The 22668-nt window shown below is 45.6% G+C and overlaps 1 protein-coding gene across 1 annotated transcript in view; it reads right to left on the minus strand.

Annotated features, from left to right (window-relative positions):
• Vwf (von Willebrand factor) overlaps positions 1 to 22668 on the minus strand; it is a 154531-nt gene that overhangs the window by 16703 nt on the left and 115160 nt on the right. The window contains exons 36-47 of the mRNA XM_076854040.1: positions 22229 to 22421; positions 21488 to 21829; positions 19462 to 19661; positions 13445 to 13547; positions 12939 to 13013; positions 11297 to 11401; positions 10856 to 11061; positions 8323 to 8472; positions 4025 to 4135; positions 1673 to 1853; positions 817 to 857; positions 209 to 325 (exon numbers count right to left, since the gene is read on the minus strand). Coding sequence (XP_076710155.1) covers positions 209 to 325; positions 817 to 857; positions 1673 to 1853; positions 4025 to 4135; positions 8323 to 8472; positions 10856 to 11061; positions 11297 to 11401; positions 12939 to 13013; positions 13445 to 13547; positions 19462 to 19661; positions 21488 to 21829; positions 22229 to 22421 — 1824 coding nt within the window. The remainder of the gene's footprint in view (positions 1 to 208; positions 326 to 816; positions 858 to 1672; positions 1854 to 4024; positions 4136 to 8322; positions 8473 to 10855; positions 11062 to 11296; positions 11402 to 12938; positions 13014 to 13444; positions 13548 to 19461; positions 19662 to 21487; positions 21830 to 22228; positions 22422 to 22668) is intronic.

Genomic DNA, 22668 nt, shown 5'->3' on the forward strand with positions numbered 1-22668 from the left:
TTGGTGGTAGTGCTGGGGACTGAACCCAGGGCCTTGTGCATGTTAGATGACTGCTCTAACACTGAGCCACATGCCCAGTCCTTTTTAGTTTCTTCTTGATAGTTGTCAAAGATTGTCCATAATCAGAAAATAAAGACCCCAGTTAGGTCGCATTTCTCAGGTCCCACCATGTCCAGCACTACCCTTTGCCCCCCAGATCCTTCCTTACCACAGGGCAGGGTTCACAGGTGGTCTTCCTGCACTCCAGCTTGAATCCAGAGATGGCCCCCACCTGCATGGTGCAGTGGCAGGTTGTGCACACGTCCACCATCACACTTTTCCCAGGCTGGAAGCAGAGACAGCAGGGTCAGCTTCCTCAGTGTCCCGAGGCCCCCTCCGTCCACCTCATCCCCTTAAGCCAGGGTCTGCCCATGTGTCCATGGCTTCCATGAGCCATCACGGCATTGCTCCTCCTGTCCTGGTGGCCCACTCCCTTCCTGCCCTCCCACCTTGACCCTGGAGAAGGTAACTGTGAGGACTTTTATGCCAAAGAGGAAGCCAGAGCAGCGGGTGGGTGACGGGACACAGAAATGTGCACCGTGACTTCAGGGTGCTTCTTTGTGGGGAAAGTGAAAGCAAGACAGCAGTACTGGGCCCCAGAAAGTGGGGAGGACAGTCCAGCTCCAGGTGCCTAGAAACCCACAGGCACTATAAAATGCAGTGTGGGGTAGTTCTCACAGGTCTCTTTCATTTCCACTTCAAAGTGACTGGGTTGCCCACCCTGAACCCCCTTCCCTGTCCTCACCAGTTGCTCCAGAGAAGAGGACAGCAGCTTACCCCAATGATGGTGCCATTGAGCATACAGGCCTCCACAGGCTCTGCAGGAGAGAGAAGCACAGAATGTGAGTGCAAACACCCCTCCCCAAACCAGGCACAGGCCTGTTCCCCTCAGGAACTTCCCTTCCACGGGCCAGCCTCCCTCTGCGATCTGCTGGTCCTTCTCCCGGGGCCAACTCCCCTGCACTGTGGGTCCCACAGTGGCCTCCTTTCCCACTTCCTGGAAAGGAAGCACAGGGCTCCCTGGTTCCCCACCACTTGGCCTGCAGTGAGAAGAGCCTTATACATTCTCAAAGGATGATGCTTGTTTATGTGAATTTATTTATATTTAAGGTATGGGTGGGAAGATGTTTGAGTTTATTGAAGAATAAAATTCTACTCTTGGAATTTTCAGACCCAAGAGAAACTCTCATAGAGAATTCAGAGCAAAGTGATGGCAAGCATTGGTTTTTGTTGCTGATTCCATTTGTTCGTCTGCTAGCTGGGTTAGAGGTGGCCAGTTGAAATACTTTTCCTTCAGTGAAGCAATGCAGCATGATTGAAAAGATGATCTCCAGAACCAAAGGAGCCGGGGTTCAAATCCCAGTTCTACCACTCAGTAACACCATGACAACTGTATGCAGTAATGACAAGGAGCCATCATTGGAGCACAGAGCTGAGCACATAGTGACCTCCAGGAAACTGTTGTTTCTCTCCTTTAATTTACTGTCACAAGTGCATTAGGAACAGATGGGAAGATTTGGGTCCTGCCCATTTCCCTTGAGTTGCTAACAAGACAAAGAATTCAGAAGCCAAAAGAGGAAAGAGTTTGAAGGAGGGTCCAGGCCCAGCCCAGGCTCTGGCCAGCATGCCTTACCGCAGCGACAGTTGGGGCAACACTCTGTGGTCTTACAGCTCAGTTGGAAGCCCATGGGACAGGTGGGAACTTCCAGCTGGGGACAGGAAATGTTCCTCTGTTGCACAAAGACCTCCTCCTTCACCCGGACACACTCATTGATGAGGCAGGGGTTCTCAGGCACAGCCCAGTGAGAGCCAACCTGCAGAATACCAGAGGCAGTCAAAATGAGCCAGGCAAGTCTCGGGCCCAAGGTCCCAAAGACAGTGTACTGTTCACAGGGAGCTGGTTGGGCCCAAAAGGTGAACTCCAGTTCAGGATCCAAGTCGCACTCACAGGGTAAGCCACAGAGGGAATCCATGAGGTTCATCTCAGTGAGTCAAAGTCACCTTAAACAAGATCCTAGAGTCAAGTTTTCCCTACAGCCACCATCATCACCCACATGAGTTACGCCAAGGGATGCTCTCTGCCATCCTCATTACTGGCTCTGAGCTAAGATCAGAGACTTAATGGCAAGAAGCAGCAGTATGGGCTGACAGAGAAGAGTAGCCTAGTGCTACTTCCTATCCATGTGGGGTGATGGGGAGATGGCAGGAGGCTGGAGATGCTGGCCCCAGATCCCTACAGCACTGCAATCTGTTCCTGAAGCTCCTGGGCCTGCAGATGGGTAGCCTGGCATCAGAGATTGGCTCCATAGCAAAGAGAACTGAAAAGGCCCCAGACCATGGTCCAGAAAAGTCTCCAGGAGATTCTGCCTACAAAAATCCTTAGAAGGAGAGTTGTCTGAGTGGGCAGCATCCAGACACATTGCCTCGCTCTGGCCGCCTCAGGTCCTGGCCTACTTCCCCCAACCCTTGATCACTTTCTTCTTGTTCCAGATGAGGAGCAGAAGAAGCCATTCTTTCCACTTCCTATTCTGATTCACCATGATTAAACCTTCTTACTTCAGGCCTCTGTTGAGCCTTGGCCATGGGCCCCACTAAGAGAACTCTTTCCTGCTTAACCCACTGGTCCCTGACATGCTCCCAGCAGCAAAACTACTGCCACACCCAAGTCTTGTAGGTAAGATGGAGACTCAAGTTGGGGGAGAGACACTCAGGTTACCTTGTGTCTTGCAAACACTGATGTGGGACAGGGCTGTGTGAGCCTTGGGATGGGGCATTAAAGACAGGGAAGGGGCAGAATACTGAGCTCCAAAGGGACCAGTGTACAGCCACCACTAAAATGGACCAGCCTCTGATCTGAGCTGGCCTCGCCTCTGGGTAAGAGGGACAAAGCCTGCCTCAGTCCAGGATGGATGGGATACAGAAAAACTAATAGGGTGGCAAAGGGGGATACATAGAAGGGAAATCCAAACGTAAATTGGATTCTAAGGGGTCAGTAGACAACCATCTGAAAAACTCAATGACTCATTTGGCCCTCTCTGAGGAGGAGAATGGTGATGGGCTTGGGTTGGAGATAAACTTATCTGGGGCAAGACAATTAACCCTTTGCCTTCCTCTATTGAACAAAATATATTCGGGAGCCAGAGGGGAAGGCCCATAAGGGTCCCATACATTACCTGTCCCTGAGGCTGCCAGGACTTAACACTCCCCAGCTATTCCTTCTAATCAGAAGAAAAGATTTGTTGTGTCCTGACATGAGACTAAAATTCCCTAAGAGCAAATCCTCTGTGATTAGGAATATGGCTCGATAAGCACCCAAGTCAAAGTGAGCACGGTGGGGCCCAAGGGAGACAGCTAAACTGCTGTACATTAGAGGAAGGAATCTGGCTGAGTTGCGGGGCTGGACAGGGCAATACAAGAGTGGGGAATTGGAGGGTCAACAGCATGGCAAGATACCACACCCAGACCTCCAGAAACAGCAGAGGGACTTTGGAAGCCGAGATATTGTTTGCTCCCCTGGGTTACAAATTTCTCCACCTCCCTAAAACCATCATGGAGGTTTCAATGGAAATTAGTGAAAAGACCTGAGGCCTGGGTTGCTGTAGCACCAAACCTTATTTGTAGCCTGTAGAGTTTGGGGAGGGGTGATGGGCCAAGGACACATACAGGATGGTGGAGCCATCCCTAAACCAACCACCCAGGGGATGCACGGCCTTAGATTCACAGGTGACAGGAGAGCACAAGTCCCCTGGGAGTTCATGGAACTCTCACAGAGGGCATTGGGTTCTCCAAAAAATCCATAAAATGGGAAGTCTGACCCAGCTTTAACTAGCTTTTAAGTGGTAAATTATTTGGATACCAGCTGGTATCCAAATAATACCAACAGCTGGGTTAAACACCCCACGGGGAAAGTGAAAGGCAGACAGTGAGACTCCTAGGCTGGTCAGTTGCTGCCCTCCTTCCCACTCTCCCTAGGGCCTAGACCTACGTTCTTCCAGTAAGACTGGGAGTCCCCCCGTGGTGATCCGGTCACCACCTCACAGGCAGATGGCAGGCACCTTCCACAGCATTCGCCTTCATGGAGGACATAGGTGGAGCCCTGGAAAAGAGAAAGAGCAGTCACAACAGGCCAGCAGCTAAGACACAGGTGTTCTTACCCTCCACTCACAGGTACTGAGCCCTGGGGTTTGCAGAATCATTTGAACCAGAAATGTCCATCTTTGTTGCCCACTAGCCTCAGGGCCACGTCAAGACGCATCAACCATTGAACCCTAAGCTGGGTGGGTCTTACACCAGCTGAAGAGATTGAGCCGGCCCTTGTTAAAGTTTGCCTTTGAGACCAAGACCTAGTCCAACAGCTAACATAGTCTCTGCTGGGACCAAATCTAGGGCCCATCATTGACTAGGGAGAATACGCAGGGCTGGTCACTTCTACCAGGTGAATGCCCTGATCCCAGCATTTCTTGCCACTTGTATGGTTTGAATCTTAAATGTTGAAGGTTTGATCATCAGCCTGTGACCCTACTAGGAGGTGGTGAGACCTTTAGAAGACGTGACCCAGTGGAAGGAAGTTAGCTCATTGGAGGTGTGTCCTTGAAGGGGATATCCAGACCCCTGCCCTTCTCTCTCTCTCTCTCTCTCTCTCTCTCTCTCTCTCTCTCTCTCTCTCTCTCTTTCTCTCTCTCTTTCTCTCCTCCCCAGCTGCCATGAGGTAAGCAGCTTTGTTCCACTATGAACTCCTTGACATATGTTCTGCCTCATATTAGACCCCAAAGCAATGAGCCAACTGTGCACGGACTGAATCTCTGAAACGGTGAACCAAAATAAACCTTTCTTCTTTTTAAGTTGTTTTCTCAAGTGTTTTGCCACAGCAACAGAAAGCTAATGTACCACTGTGAGGAGATGGGCTTTCCCTGCAAGTTACTTGACAATTACCTATGGTTAAGGAGTACAGTAAAGAAACAAAGAAAAAGAGTTCAACTTTCTCCAGAAAACCTAACAGGGAGCCCAGTATCCTGGCAGTGTGTTGGCTCATCTTGCCTCAAGTTCCTCCAAAGCATTAGGAATTTGGATCGAAACCTTCCTGTAAATATATATGTAACAAACAATAAGCAAGACAATGACTGTGAGGAGCCATGGGCAAAGACCCAGGACAAGGCTTCAATTTGGAGCAATGTCCTTTAAGAGAGAAGCAATAACCTTGGCTGTCCAGGAGGGGTGGGGACGTGAAGCCTGCCTGGCTTCCCAAAGGCTCGCACGAGCAGGGCCAAATCAGAAGAGGCACACAACGTTGCCTCCCTCAGGACAGCGCAAGCACTCTAGAGACTTGGCTCAAGCCCACACCACCTCCGTGGGACCTGTTGACATCCCTACCCACGTCAGAGCAGTGCGCAGGAAGCTGTCCCCAGTCTTTTTTATCAGCTGAGATTTTAGTCATTTACTGTGCATTGAAGAGGTACTAGGTACCTCAAATTAGGATGATACACCACACATCCTACCATAAGGCTGAACATATGAAATGCCATAAAAGAAACAGACTCCAGGGAACCCTGAGGAGAGTAAGCAATACTCTAAGGGATCTGATGTCGTTCCTATGAGCCTCGCTATAGGAGTGATCTGGAGGTGTGCACCCTGTTTGTCTTCTGCTGCATCCCACCGGGGGCAAGCACACTGTCAATGTCACAAATGACTCCCAGACCAAATACCTTGAACCCAGAGACCTCATCCATGTTTCACACTAAGATGCAGCTGACCATGCCACCAAAATTCCCATCTTTCCAAGATTCCCCTCCACACCACCAGCAACGCCATTTACTTGCTGCACAACCAGAGCTCATCCTATATTTTCACCATTTTCTTTTCCCTTACTCTCCAATGAGTATATCATGAGTATATTATCAATATCCTATCAGACTACACATCTCAGACCCTTTCCCCTTACTCTCTTCTCCACCCTGTTCTCTCTGTCAAATCACACTAGGTACATGTCTGAATACACCACAATGGATTCCAATTTTATATGTTATGATTATAATGCATTGATAAAAAATAAATAAATAGGAGAAATGCCATTAGAATAGAGACAGGGAATTGGGGAGGAGAAAGGAAGAAATGGAAGGGGATAGTACTGGGGATTGAAATGCAGAAAACTATGTTATATGCACTAAAATTTTTAAATGATTTTTTAAAATAATGGAGCTAAGTTGATCTAATATCCACCCAACCCGAAGATATACATCACCAGAAGATATATTCCTAATTAATGAGGCAGCACGATCCTTGAAGCATGGTTGCCATAACTGATATGGAGGTTGGAAACATGGAGCTTGGGTCCCTTGTCCCTGCTGAGGCCATCTGAGGAGCACAGTCTGAAGACCTCTTCCCTCTCCCTGGACCACACTGGCCCTTGCAAACACTGGAGTTGCCAGTGGCACTAGCCTAGCAATACAAGCCCCAGACTCCAGTTCCTACTGGCATCAGATGAGCTGAGGAGCAGTAGCCAACTCCATTCCCTATGCTATTTCTTTGTTTCTTCTCTCTGATAAATGGGAAAAAATAGCCTTCCCTCTTTTTCCTCCTGAGATACATCATGAGGATGAATAAAATATAATCATGTGCCAGAAAATGACATTTCAGTCAACAACAGCCTGGGAACAACAGACTGTGATCCCACAAAATTATAATGGACTCTCATCGCCTAGAGCTATCTGAAGCCAAGAGTTCCAGACTCTTTCCTCTTCCACTCATTTCCCTGACCTCTGTACCCATCTTCTTTTTGAGTTGCCTCCAGCACCACAGCGGACCACAGTGGACATCCAGGTTTATACCACATATAACACTTGACTGGACCAGAGTGGGAACTGGACAGAGCAACCCATCCATGGGCTGAACGGAGCCCATTGAATCTCTTTCTAAAAAGTTAATCCATGGAACCCGACTGAGTAAGTCCAGTTGGACAGGGATGAGCCCTGGATCTAAAAAAAACCATGTGGAGTTAGAACCAGATTCCATAAACCTATACACAAATGAAATTTATAAGAAAGTACAATTTCTTCATAGAGGAAGCTGGTCTGCAGTGAGGAGCAGAAGCAGATGGATGGAGAGAAAAGACAGGGATTCATGGGACCCATGGACAGAAATGTCATGACCATTTGTCTCACCTTTTATTTCTAGGAGATTCCTCTATCTCTCTTCCACGACCTGTCTTTTTATTTTGGCTAGTTCAAGTGGGTTCTAGGCTTTGCAATCAAAATTCCCAGCTAAAACCAAATGTATTGGGTAAAAAATTTTATAAAAAAACTCTGAACAGCACTCTCTTTGTTTGACAGCAAGATATTGCCATCACTTCCCATGACCTATGGAAGGAGATGGAGACCAAGGAGTTTCCATAATTTAGTGTTCCCAAAAGTCACACCTGGATTCCACAGTACCATCATCTCTCAAAGATGCCTCACAGTTCCACTCATCCTCAGTATCAGCAATGCAGGGAGAATGGCAGGTGACCTGACTGGCTCTCCCATTTCTGAATTCACTCCTAGACCCTCCCTTCTATCACCAAGCAGCATCAAGAGCATGGCCTTCACTGCTGTTAGCATTTACAAAAGCATTCACATGATGTATGTGCTTGCCTGCCCTGGAACCTCTTCCTTTAACATGACTATTCATAAAAAGAAAGCAACAGCAGCAATATGCCAACAAGCAGAGTTTGACCCACAGTTCTCCATGAAGACTGTTGCTCCCTTCCTCTAAGGTCTGCTCAGTCTTCAAGGTGCAGAACTAGGGGATCTTAGAGGTAGGCCACCACAAATTGAATTGGGGAACACTGATCATGTTTCCTGTACCTCAAATTAAAAACACAGTCCCAAAACCCACCATCCTATGTAGAAATGCTGTGGTGCCTTGAAACTTGAATAATCATAGAAAACTCAGAACATATGTCTACTCTGGGGATAAGTTAAGGTGGTGACTGAAAGTGAAAGAGAGAGAGAAAAATCAGGGTCCTCTTCTCTGGGCATTTAATCTCTTCTACATCTGCTCAAACCAATTCTGCCAGTCCTCTGCGCCTAAGACCACACAGCAGGCATGGCCATTAGCCAAGGATCAAATCATGGAAGGATGACATAGCAATTTTTCTCTCATGCTTCCTTCTTCTAACCCAGACCTATTCTCCTCCTCCTTCTTGCACTTTCTGGCTTTGAACCACAGGTTGCTCACTTCTGGGATCTCCTCCCCTACTTTCCTCATCCAATGGCCCCATGCAGTACGCAGCCTTTGTGCCCCACTCACCGGCAGACAACTGTCTTCACAGGGCTTCTGAGAGCACTGGGCCACGCGCAGCCCCATCACAGCATCTTCCATGTCCGTGCAGGTGCACACATCACAGCCCTCCTCCCAGAACTGGCCCACAGGGTAGATGGTACCTCGGTGGACGCACACCTGCAGACACGAGGTTTCTGTGAGTGAACTCACTGGATGCATTTAAGCAAGGGGTCAGTAACCATCTACTGTGTGGAAGCTGATCTAGGTGCTGAGAAAAACAGCAAGAAATAAAGCCAGTCTGGTCTCCGCCTATGTGGAGGGGTGCTTCAGAGATTTTGTGTTCTTCCCTTCCCCAACCACCAGCCTTAGAAAAGCCATCCCCAGCCCATCCTTGAGGGTGGTCCCTTGTAAGTCCTTCATGGTCCTCAGGATTGAATATAACAACTGGCTGCCTTAGCCCATTTTCATTACTGAACACTGAACTTCTTCTTAGGTCACAAAAAAGCTATACCCAAGTTCTCAGACCCAGGAATGTCCTTGGACTTGAAACCCACCTGCATCTGTCTCCTTAGGAGCAGACTGAAGTAAAAGAAGGTGGGGAGGTGCTATGAGTGTGTGAAAAAGACCCATGAGGAGCTCCCCGCACAGTGACAAGGAACATAAGAAGGAAAGATTCAGGAACACAATACGGGTTGTTTGAGAGAATGGATCCTATATGGAAAACTCATAGGTTGTAGAAGAGACGTGAGATGAAATTACAAAGACTGGATGAAATTGGGACATTTAAAGCCAGGAATGTATGCTCAGGTGTAGTTTGTTGGAATGAGGTGTTAAAGAAGCTGTTTGATCCAGAGACAAGTTTTGAAATTTTGATATTAATCACAAGTATACCCTCCAAAACTATGCAGAACAGGTCTCCACCTCATTTACTTATCCTATACCTACTCAGTCTTCTAGCTTCTGAGTAATGCACCTGTTCACCGAGATACCTTGTTCTTCTATTAAAATGTCTCCTAGAAAATGACCACCGTTTGACCCAGAATCTTACCTCTCGGCTATCTCCAAGATACCTTAGCTCAAGCATTTACCCCCACCCCCTTACCTAAAGTAATTCTATTTCAGGGTAACCAAAAGTAGATGGGGGAATGTTCTATTGGAAGAATTCAAGCTAATAAATACATAATAATGAGACAAGTAGATAAAAGTAACAAGTTTTCAAGCCCTCGTGATATACTGATTCTTGAGCAACACCAATGACTATTAAAACTATCAGAAGGAATGGAGGTGGGATAAACTTCCTGATGCAGAAGTGAACTGATATTACCTGAACCCAGTCTTATCGTTAACAGTGGGACAACTGGACATTTCATACCTCACGGTATGATGCCATAGGAGGTACACAGCATCATCTATGAGGCATTTTTGCCCCACCAAAATCAAATGTGCATGCAAATGATACCCTGGCTCTAATTTTTAGTTTAGTAGAAATAAAGCGTATGGAAGAACACAGTAAACAACACCATGAGGAAGCTGTCAGCCAAACTGAGAGTGCATGACATCTTCTAGGACACATGACCTGGCTTCTCCAGTGAATAAAAGGCATTAAAAATGGGACTGGGGTGGCTATAGGTTAAAAAGACACAAGAAAGACCAATAGAAGGGCAAGGAGGAGGGGGCAAGAAGAGGAGCACCAGAAAAGACCCATGAGGAGCAGCAACTGCTGCCTCCTAAACTTGCACCTGCGTCTCTCGAAGATGTGTGCTGGGAGACCTTGAGCTTGAAGAATCCAAAGAGGAACAGAGATCTAGAGCATTCCAGGCAAATGAGTTTTCGGTGTAGCCCTAAGGAGCTCCAGAGAGCTACTCTTTGTCACTCACCCTCAATCCAGCAGCCGAGACTGTGCTCGGATCTTCCCACTGAAGGCTCATTTCAAGTCCCACTCCCCAGCACTTTCTTTCCCTTCTCACTCTCCATCCTCATCCCCACCCCCCAATTCAGTCTTTCCCAACGGCTAATCTTAGTTGATCTTTCAAGACTGCTATTTATATTTAGTATCTGTACCAGCCACTGAAACTTTATTTTTCAGTTGAGAGACTATTATCATATATACTAGTGAGATCATAAGTGGGGACAGTATCTTATATTTCTCGCACAGCACCTGACACAGTACCAGTTCTGTCAGAACATAGTATTTGCTCAGCAAATATTGACTGGCCAATGGACAGAGGGAGGGATAGATGAATTGATAGCAATTAGCCATAAATAAACTACTAACTGATCTCTAAATGATACATGCAATCATATTTTTCCTTGGCTAACCTACAAACAAGCTTTTTAAAGGTAAAAACCATGATTGATTGTAACCACCTAGCCATGAAGAATACACAATAGATTCACTGTAAATAGAGTTAACTAAATTTAGGCGAGATGGAATTCTGACTCCACTCACCAACCTATGTGGTATTTGGTTTGAGCAGGAAGGAAGGGTTAAGTAGGTGCAAATCATCACTGAGGGGCAAGCGTTTGGTCGTTATCTCTGCCAGAGGTGAGCTGTTCCTACCTTGTCAGGAAGGCAGGTGGTTGTGGTGCAGCCACAGTCATTGGTGGTGGCCGAGGCCAGGTACCCTGGTGGGCAGCTCACAGTGGAGTTGACACAATTGCAGACACACTCATATTCATCACAGCACTGGGTCTTCCGAAGGGCAGGTGTCCGGTGTGGGGGACAGGCAGGTGGGGACTCTCTTCTGCACTCCTCCTTTCTGCAGACTGAAGGGCATACAGGGTGACACCCTCAGTCCTGCCACACTGAGGACTGCACTCCGCCACAGTTCATACATATTCAGCTCTAACATGGTGTCCCGGACAACTCCAGACCCAGGATACTACGTCAGACATTCACTTGCACCCAGCTCAGGGCTGCAGGATATTTAGTTATACCAAAAAGCAGTTGGTCTACAGAGAAATAGAACACAAATACAAAGGAGAAAAGTGGAGGCCTCACCACAGGTAAAGTTGGGTCTGCACTCGCCAGGGTTGGTCAGCGTTGGCTGGAGCCCTCCTTCACAGGGAGGCACCGGGGGCAGGTCACAGCTCACCAGGTCGCACACTGAGGGCCAGGAAAGAGAGTTTCACACCGAGTTCAGAAGGGTGGTCCTTTTGTTACTGTGAAGGGGAGTCTATGTTCCTATTCATACAGACTCCTACAGTTTTAAGCAGATGGTGATGATCAAAAAAGATAGATAAGATAGAAATGGTGATAGAGAGCTGGGCACCGTGGCACACGCCTGTAATCCCAGCACTCAGGAGGCTGAGACAGGAGGATTGGGAGTTCAAAACCAGCTCAGCTAAAACAAGGCACTAAGCAACTCAGTATGACTCTGTCTCTAAATAAAACACAAAATAGGACTGGAGATGTGGCTCAGTATCAGCCCTCCCCCCCATAAAAAGAAAACAAATGATGATAAAGAGAATAAGAGATGGGGGTGACGGATTAGATAGAGTGATGGGGAGAGAGAGAGATTTACATAGGTACATAGACAAGTACAGAGATAGTCCTATGGTAAGCTCTTACTGACTGTTCTTATCATCTGCTAGTACTTAACAGATCTTAGCCCAGTCTGAATTCTCTAGACTCAGTTTCCCCTTCTGTAATATGGGAACTTTATTGGATTAGTCTGAGGATGTCATGAAATAATAAAAGTCAAGTGCCTGCATATTGTAGGCATTTAATAATGTCAATAAAATGAGGAGCTTGAGCTAAATAGCCCCTCCAGTTTTCCTAACATCCTAAGATCATATTTTAAAAAAAATTATTCTCAAGTCAGAGCTCCCTCCTGCATAAGAAGTCTCATTATTCTGATAAATTTTACCAACATAAATTTCTCAGATTACTGGATTCTTTTCTAGACTCTCTTTCTCCTTGGACTATTTGCTCTCCCTTAAAGATTCACATCACTGCAAATTTTATAAGCCTGTGTGTTATGTCCTCCTCCATATAGTTCATAAGCACATTGTGAGGCACAAGAAGACTAGAGCTTTCCTGTCATGTGAACCTTCATTCCATCCACTCTGAGATCACTGAGTTACACCTTCATTCGTTCCACCATGAGCTTCATAGTTTGCAAGCCTATCATGCAACCCTCCATCAGCTTGCTGAAGTCAAGGTGCCTGGGGATCTGGCCTTCTCTACAATCTAGTGTCCTTAAAATCTTATTGAAAAGGAAAATGGGATACTCCAGTATGCCTTTTCTTCAGGAAATCTCTCTTGCCCCACCCTGCAGTAACCACCCCACCCTTTGATTAATGCTCTTAAATCTTGCATATAATACTATACTATTGGGGCTGGGAATGTAGCTCAGTTCTACAGTAGTTGTCCAACATGAGCAAGGCCCTGGGTTCAATCCCCAGTGGTACTCCCCAGCCCCACCCCCCCAACCCCCCGCCATGTACACATACTGTGCTATAGAATTTTTCTAGGATGAAAATCTGGTTTTTCAAAGGTGTTAATTTTTGAAAATCCCGCCAGGCCTTACCCATGTACTTTCTCACACCCTGTGCCTGACAGCATATCCAAGCTTTGGGCACTCAGGACATCATTCACCTGGGTTTGGGGACAATAGGAACATACGAGGTGGGACACATACCACACTCATACTCTGGGCAGCACTGGTCTGCATTCTGATGGAGACGGGCCACTTCACAAGAACCACATGTGGGAGCTGGAGGATGAGAACAGTCACAAAAGTCAGAGAAATAAATAATGCCTCAGTCTAGAGAAGGGTTTCAAATGTTCCCATTCACAGAAAACCAGCAAAGGCCCTGCACAGGAGTCCCACATAGATTCAAGACATAGCACCAGGACAAGATGAGTCTCTGCAGTATGTCCTGTTGACACCCTCAAAGTTATGCTCCAGGGTCTGATGCCAAGGTGGGGAATAGGACAGTGGGATTAGATCTTGGAGTATCTACTCCAGGTAAAAAAACGGGACTTCAAGACCAACAGTGGGGAATGCAGGTTGGTTAAGAAAACCAAGTCCATGCGCAGTGTTTGGATATGGTCTGCCATGTCCATGTCTGAGATGGGATGGATGGAGGTGCCCCAAAGACCACTTCTTCCCCCAGGAGCATCTCGCAGAGAGAACTCACTTACCTTTGGTAGTGGGGCAGGGCTGCAACATGCACTTGATCTTGCGCTCACTGAGGCAGGTGCAGATCTGACAGGGCTGATTGTCTGGAACCCAGCTCTCTAGGAACTAAGGAGAAAGCACAGAACACTTCAGAGTGCAAAGCCCTGGACGTCAGTTCCCCTCACCTCTGGCCCACTTTCCTATCACAAGGGACCTTTCCTGACCTATTCCTCTGTCAGAGCCACACAATGAACAAGTTGAAAGGAGGCTGTGAGGTTCCGAGAGGCAAGATGCTAGAGAAACTTAGGGGTCGTGAGAAAGTCCCTTACCACACCGTTTTGCAAAGTCAGGGAGAAAGAACAAACTATAGATTTTAGAAAACTCCAGAACTTTCCCTCAAGCTTTCTCTAATAGTAGTGCTGAAACCAAGCAAAGCAAGGAAATGAAACCCTGTGTCACACTGCTAGGCATTTCCCAAGCTGAAGGAGAAGCTGGGATGTAGCTTGGGGAGGAAATCCATTTATGTCTGGAATCAACTTGAGACAAGGGGGTAGAAAGAGCTGAGGAGAGGAAAAGACTCTTCAAACCCTCATACTGTTGATGCCAGAACTGATCAGGTCTGGGCTCAGATCTCTGAGTCTTCAGATGAGGGTCTGCCCAGAGCGTGAAGCGAGTTCCTCACAGTTGCACACGGCCCTACCACATGAGGAACCCTGAACTCCAGCATGGGCTTCCTTCCTCCCTGGAAGATGAGGGTGCTCCGCCTGCCCCCAGGACTGCTGTGAGGAGTGGACGCTGTGATTAGTTCAGGGCCTGGTACAGAGCGACGAGTTCCACAAATAGGGATGCGGAGTTAGGACTTGGCCTATCTCTTTACTCAGATATCTGATTAAATATAAACTTAAAGTCAAATTCAAGCTAAATTGCCCCTGAAAAAAACACATTCTTACCCAGTAGCTCAAAAACCTCTAAAACATCCCCAGGTTGAGAAAGTCTTGCTTACTCTTTCTGCTTCTACAGTCAGCTGGAAAGAAGGCAGATCAGAGATCTCCAGGTGAAGCGCCCTTCCCCAAGGTGCACCCTCCTCTTTCAGGGTGAGACCCTCAGAGCCTGCCATGGTCACTTGTCACTCAAACCGTAACAGCTAACGTTTCAAGGGCATCTGCTGTGTGCCACTGTTTCAAGGGCTTTATCTAAATCACTCACGTCATCCCTACTTTTTTTTTTAATTTGTTCTAATTAGATACACAGGACAGCATAATGCATTTTGGCACAAATGGAGCACAACTTCTCATTCCTCTGGCTGCACACGATGCAGAGTCACACCAGTCATGCAATCACATAGGTACATAGGGTAATAATGTCTGTCTCATTCCACTGTCCTCCTCATCCCCACACTTCCACTTTTTGAATGACTAAAGCTAAGGCACTCGCTCAGGATTACATAGTACAAGCAACAAAGCTACAATTCAGACCCAGAATTCATGTTTTTAACCACTGTGTTCTGTACCTCAAATAGAGACTAACATTAAATATATTCAAGATATTTCTCTAAGGGTTTTACATCCATTACTTTATCTTACTTATAATAACCCTATGGGATAAGTAATATCATTATCTTATATAAAATGATGGAATTGAGATACTGAGAAACTAAGTAACTTAACCAGGTCGCATATTGAGGATTTGAACCCAGCATTCAGTCTCCAGATGCAACAGATTTAGCTGCCGTACCATAACTACCTCTCATCCAGAGCCACAGCATCTACCCTGGGCAGGTTTGGACACACTTGTCTGGGATCAGTCCTAACAACTAATAAAAGTGTTGAGGAAATAAAGCTCATCCATGAAAAACTGAATGAGAGAAATAATTTATGATATGAGCATGCTGTGGAACACTATTTAGCAATGAAAAATAACCATCTAATAAGACACACAACCTGTATGAATCTCAAAAGCATTATGCCAAATGAAGAAAGCCAGGCACACTGCCTGATTCTACATATATAAAATTCCAAAAACTGTAAATGAATCTATAGTGACAGAAAGCAGACCAGCAACAAAAAAATAAATAAAAATTAAAAAGAAAGCAGACAGACTAATGGTTGTCTAGAGTTAGGGGATAGATTTAGAAGAAGACAAAAGGAAACTGAGGCTAATGGAAATTCATCACCTTGATTATGATGATGGTTTTATGGATGAACACATGGGTCAAAATCCTTCAAATTGTATATTTTAAATATGCACATTATATCTCAATAAAGCCATTTTCAAAAATGAAAAACACATAAGCATAAAGAAAATTTCCATGAGGGATGGGTGATCAAAGATGTGTCACAAAGACATGCTTATGAAGCCTGGGAAGGACCTGGCAAAGAGGAAGAGGAAAGAAATTGCAGAAGGATAAAGAGGAAGGAATGTCCTTGTGGACAAGCAGGGCTGGGCCTGGGGGTGGCCTGGGCACAGCATGGGGAGGCAGGTGGGATGAAGACCTGATTGCAGCCCTATGATTATGATCCTACAGAGCTTTACGGAGAATGAAATAAAATGATCCTTTTCCTGGATTACAATGCCAGGCGCAGAAAAAGGAGTTTGCACTTAACTTGGTAGGCAAGGAGCTGCCCTGAAGGTCTGCAGCAGGACCCTGCCTCAGACAGAAGCATGTTAAAGAAAGACAAAGCTGGAGATGGCGAGCAGGCTGGAGAAGAGAAGACTTCAGGGCCCTAAAGACATCCGACAGTGGCCACAGCGCTGGTGTTCCAGGGCTTCTCCAAGGGCTGGGAAGATCCAGGACAGAAATACAGGGTTCTCTATCCTGAAAGTGTGCAATTCTAATATAGGTGTCTAAAAGCAGGTGTTCATCATCCTTCTCCAGGGTTTTTGGTCTTCCCAGGAGGTTTGAAGAAACCCCACCAAAGACAGGACACAGAATCAATGGCCCCCAACAAAGCTAAGGATGAGTAAGCTTGCTGGAGGCCTCTCTACTAGCCTGGCCAGGCTACACAGCAAACCTGACAGCAGAGGGCACTCCTGCACAGGCCCATGCCAAAGGTTGCCTGTCATCTGCCAGGTTGCAGGCAGAGGCATGACTACCATCTTAACAGACCAGGTGGAGGAGCCAGCTGCAGGTCAAAGTAAATAGAGATGCCACAAGATGCCTGCCTGGAGTATGGTTGGGAAAAACCAAAGTCTTCAAACTCAAAGTCAGAGAAGGGACACACACAAGTCATACACCACCCACCACCATGGAGCCTGAGAATTTGAATGAATGCAAATGAATGAGCCCTATCGCAGGACAGCAGAGACGGGGGGAGAGGTAAGGAGGTTCCTAGCCATGGGCTTCCTGGTGAAGGATGCAGTTCTCCCTGAGTTGACATAGGTCCTGCCAGCATGGTGTCCCACCACCAGCTCCACAGAGAGGGACAACCTGTGTGTGGCTTCTAGTCCCTTCTGTGCCCGCTACAAAGGCTTGTATCTTTGGAGCACATTTTGTAAAATAAACAAGAGCTATGGAAACTGATAAATATTTTACCCTTCCAAAGTAACTATAATAGATTTATACCATGGTTTATTTCCCCAAAGGAAGATTTTTCTGAGCTTTTCATTTTTTTTTTCAGTTAAAAAAAAAAATCCCTTAATGGAAATGTTCTTCATATTAGAATTTTAGTCTTTCTCTGCTTTGAAAGTAGAAGCTGAAAACGCAGGTGGTTGGACAAGATATGTGTTTTCACCCATTTAAGCTATATTTTCTGAACAACTAAAACTGGCTGTGTTCTCTGCAAAGCTTTTGATTAATTTTATGTTACTTGATTTTTAAAATATATTTATAAGGTTGTTTCTGTGTCCAAAAGATTGCGCTATTTGGATGGATTCCTTACACAACTCCAATGCCTATTCTAATGTGTTGTACTGAAGGTGAGGAGAGGAGAAATAGAGTGAGAGGAGTGGAGAAGGGGGGGCTGGAGATGCAAGACATGAGGATAAAATTCACAAGCTGCCTACTTTCGGGGCCCTAAAGACATCCGACATTCATGGAGCCAGAAACACTTAGCAAATGAGTTTACTTCTCATCACAGAATACCAAGGACAAGGGTAGAGACCAGTTCTGCCTTCTTCTGAGAGGAAGCACTGGGTCCCTACCAGAAAAACCAATCAGGAATTCCCACTAAGTGCCAGCACCATATGTAAATGCTACACATCATTTGAGCCCTGTGGGAGTCCAAGAGCTGTGCAAATCAAGGAGAGAGATGTAAGGTTTTGTCAACTCACTTGGGGAATATTATGTACAGCCAATTGCTTAGTTTGGCAAATTAAAAGATGGCGATAAAATATGACTGGGCTTCTCTCCTGGCTCTTCTGTTCCACATTGAGAACAAACGGGGTCCACTGTGATGAAGTCCAACAACTAAACTATAACAGATGAGACCCATTCAAGTAGTACCCTAATAAGTAGACCCATTCAAGCAGTACCCTAACTGATCTCAGTACAACTGATGCCCATGCTTATACAACTGTACTGAGATCAGTGGCTGGGCTGGAACACTACGGGATGACCTTCTGCTATAAGTGGGAGTCCCAGCCTTATGACTTCATGCCATGTGAGCCTCAGCTTTTCCATCTGTTCAATAGGACATGTGATAAGGATCCTACAGAGCTTTGGGAAGAATCAAATAAAATAATCCATTTCCTGACTCACAATGTCAGGGACAGAATAGTGTAATTATTGTAATTACTGTTTTCAACATTTCCTATGGTTGGTTGACTAACTTTACCACAAAAGTTCTCCTAGTTGTGACTAAACACAGAGATAAGTCACCAAACCTGGTCCTCTCAGTAATGTTAAAAGTTCTTCTTAGTGCTTATGGAAATGTTAGATCATGAATGCAGACAGGATCATAGAACACATTCTCCTTTCCTAAAAGCCAAATGGGTTCTAACTCTATCTTGCTTGGTAGTATCTCTGTCAAGGGTGAGGGCCAGACCACTGCCCACATTCACACAGGCACAGACACACATAAGCCCCAGATCCTTTAAATACACATGGTATCAGCTTGGAAGAGATATGCTTCATTTCAGACCAAGAAGGGCGAGTCTGCTAACTCTGCCAACTGTTCTTTCCAAGTGTTCTAATTAACTCCTGCAGAGCTAATAAATAAATAAATAAATAAAAACCGATGACTCAATAGCTCCAAGCTAATCAGTCCAAAAAAGATGTACTAAAATGGCAATTCCGTATGATAGAAAGAACAAGATCTTTGAGGTCAGATGGAACTTCAAAATCTGAGTCCAACTCCCATTTCCGTCACTTACAAACTGTGCATATGGGCCAGCTACTAAGCTCTTTAAGACTTCTTCATAGGGCTTCATAATTCTTCATAGGGCTTCTGTGAGTATTTATAAGTAACAGAGGATATCCTGATATATTCTATGGAATTATAGTCTACAGGAATGTTACACACACACACACACACACACACACACACACACACACTCACACACAAACTGCATGGTTAAATAAGTTGAAGAAACAAAAATCCTCTTAAATATTTGCAATATACATTAGCATCCCAAAAGTGCTGAAGAATCCTGCAATAAAGAAATGTGATAAGTATGTTTAGCTAAGTATTTTTTCAACTCATTTGGCCACAAGTAACTGTTAATACCTTGCAAAAAAAAAAAAAACACCTTTGAAAAACAGTGAGAAAATTTATACATGGTGGGTTAGCATAATCTGAATAACGTCAGGCATCACCATATAAAATATTCATTTTCTTTTCCCTCCTGAATTCCTATATCATTCTATGTACATGAAAATGATCATAAAATAATAGTAATAATGTGGGAATAACACTTTGGTGTTTGATTGCCCAGCTAATACATGACAGGCCCAGAATTTCAACCAAAATCTATCTGAATCCAAAGCCATTATGCAATACTGCCTCCCTATCCCTCCATGATCCCCTTAGGAGTTGACCTCCTGCAAAAGTCGGCAGGAGCCTGGGAAGCCATCCCACAGCAGGTGAAAGGCCAAGGCTACTACCTGGTGCTGGACTCCATCCTCCCCAACACACTGAGTGCAGGCCTCCTCAGGGACACAGCTGCCTTCCAGCATGACTTGGTGTGGGGGACAGAAGCAGCCTTCCGAGAGATGGTCCCCACAGGAGCTCGTATTGCCATCACAGTGCCGGAGGCAGCCATGCTCACAGTGGTTGTACACGAAGGACTGTGGGCATGACATGGCTGCAGACAGAGAAGGAAGTCACTCTCAATGGCACACACCAGAGGAAAACATAGATGCAGCTGATTCAAGGTGTTCAATCATCTGACAAACTTGCTGCAGCAGAGATGACAACTTTTCACCAATGTTCATTCTCTCCATCTTCCATAGAAATGGAACTTTCAGCTGTATACACAACCACCCAGAATAAAGAGCTCATTTCCCAAATCCTTTGCAGCTAAGTGTGGTAATACAATTAAATTCTGGCCAATGAGCTATAAGAGGAATGTAGTATCCTGTGGCAGCCTCCAAAAATCATTTTTAAAAGACAGCTGTGTGTGCATGCCCTTTGTTCCTTTTCTCTCCTTCCCCATGGAACACACAAATGATAACTAGAGCTGCATCTTAAACCAGGCAGAAAAAGATCACGCTCAGGTGAGCCCCAGAATCACTTGATATCACCTTCCTCTGATCATCCATATGACAGAGAATTTTATTTCTCTGCTACTTGCAGCAAATTGAATCCTAACTAATTAAGTGAACCCATGCATCCTTAGCAAGCTTTGTGGCTTTTTCTTTGGAATGCAGATGTATATGACGCTTTAAAATTATCTTAAAATTAAAAAAAGAATCCACAGCAATGAAGAGTGGCCTTGGGAGAGAGGCTACAAGGTGATTCACTGTCGTTCTCACCCTGTTGGCAACTACCTCACACACCCAGATAGAGAGGATTTCCAAAGATTTTCAAAGAGTTGGAGCACAATGAATAGCCAGGATATGCACAGAGAAATTAGCAGACAAAAAAGGTGCTTCCATGGTGTGACTCTTCATTGTGTATAACCAGAGATATGAGAAACCATGCTATATATATGTAATATGAATTGAAATGCATTCTGCTCTCATATATAACAAATTAGAATAATGTTTTTTTTTAAAAAAGGTGCTTCCAGTAACTTAGATACTAGCACATGCTCCTTGACCTTCAGGCAGATTAAGAGGAGGAAGTGTCATCCACATGGACTCAAAAAAAAAAAAAAAAATCAGAACTCAAAGGAACCTGGGGGCAATCTTGCCCAACCCTCTCATTCCATTGTACAGAAGCTGAATTCCAGAAAGACTAAGAAAACAGCCAATCACCAGTGGGCTGAGACTAGGATGCCCAAGTCCTCCAGCCCCAGTTACAACTGCTGACAACTTTAGAATAATGCACTCCAGCATGCTTAATTCCAGTTAAAAAAAAAAAAAGGCAGCAATTATATTTGATACAGATTGAGGGTGTTTAAATTCAGTGTTCTTTTCACTCCAGCGCCTCTTGAGGGTAGGATTCATATCTAATTCATTTGGTATCCCCCACATTTTAAATGATAAATAAATGCCACATTCAAGTAAGAAAGCTGACCTTGAGGGGAAGACAGCTACACTAGCAATCCTGTGGTGCTGGTAATTGAGCACCTTCTTAGTAACCGAATGGCAAAATTCCATTCACACTTCAAAATCCAGCTCAGGCAAAGCCTCCTCTGTGAGCTTTGGCTATAGCTCGGTGAAACTTCAAATTCATTGTGACTGGTTATATAGTACTGCTGATGTGTAGTGTCTAATACGCTGAATTCACATTTGTTTGAATTATAGCATACTAATAGAAAGGATCATCTTTGATTTATACAGAATCCTACATTCGAAGTACTTATATATCTGTCATCTTACCTGATTCTTTTTTGAATCCTAAGGAATAGGAAATATAGGGATGTTGATCTTCATTAGGCAGAAAAGAATCTGAGGCCCAGAGGGGTTGAGAGAGGCCACAGTTAATTGGCCTCCAGGACTTGTAAGAGCACATAAGAGAACTCACCACAGAACTCCGGTGTCCTCCAATCCACACAGACCCCATTGGTCCGACAGAGGTGAGCATAAGAGGCAATCACCTCACACACTCGCTCCCGGTGGCAACCGTCCTGCTGGCAGATGGCATAGAACGTGGCTGGGGCAAGGACCTTGTGGCACTCAGCAAACAGGGCTGAGAGGAGGACCTGGCAGTGGGAACTGTCAGAGACAGGACACTGCTCCTCAGGAACCGACTGGCACGTCTGGCCTGGCTGCTGCACTGTCCATTCCTGGACGAGCGTTTTCCAGTCTGTGGTGACTGTGCCATCCCTCAGCATGAAGTCGTTGGCCCCGTTCCCATCACAGATCCCTAGAGAAAAAGGAACGAGTTAGGAGTCATACAGGCCGGCACGCTGACGCTGGAGACCTGGCCATTCTCCACCCCACCAGCATCTGAACACGGGGATGGGGTACTGGCCACTAGACCCAGAAACCCTCCATCCCAGAACCCTGAAAGTACAATGCATAAGATTTATAAATGTAGGGGGGAAGCCCGGGTACACTGGCTTGTGCTTGTAATCCCTGCTGCTCAGGAGGCAGAGTCAGGATGGCAAATTCAAGGCCAACCTGGCGGATTAGCAAGATCCTGTCTCAAGGAATAAAAGGGGCTGGAATTCAACCCCTAGTACAAAAAAAAAAAAAAAAAAACTTTTTTAATTAAAAAAATAAACATCAGAGAGAGAGAGAAATGTGGAGAAAATGTCCTTACCACAGAGGCCATATATCTTTGAAGCAAACACCTTGGGGCTCAGCTGCAGTTGGAACTCATTGTTTTGTGGAGTGAATGTGATAATGTGGCCAAGACGGTGGAATCTGACCTCATACATGATGGCACCATAGATGCTCACCTCCATGTTCCCACCCATGTAAGGGGCAGGGACCAGTCTCCCATTCACTGCCACCTGCCCAAAGAAGGAAAAGGTCATCAGTAGTCCCAGCAACAAGGAATCCTAGAACTTGAGTCTTGGCTTCCTACTGAAGTCACTGAGATGTCCTACACATTCATCACTCAACAGCAGCATTGACCATGAGCCCTGATATTTGTCAACAGCTTTTCTAAAACGCAGGCACTTTGCAGAGCTTGCTGGGGAACAGATAGCTCTAGTACTGTACAGACAGCCACGCACCTGGAGCTTGAAAGACCAGAGT

Source organism: Callospermophilus lateralis, chromosome 4, assembly GCF_048772815.1.
Source record: "Callospermophilus lateralis isolate mCalLat2 chromosome 4, mCalLat2.hap1, whole genome shotgun sequence".
In the NCBI taxonomy this organism is placed as follows: domain Eukaryota; kingdom Metazoa; phylum Chordata; class Mammalia; order Rodentia; family Sciuridae; genus Callospermophilus; species Callospermophilus lateralis.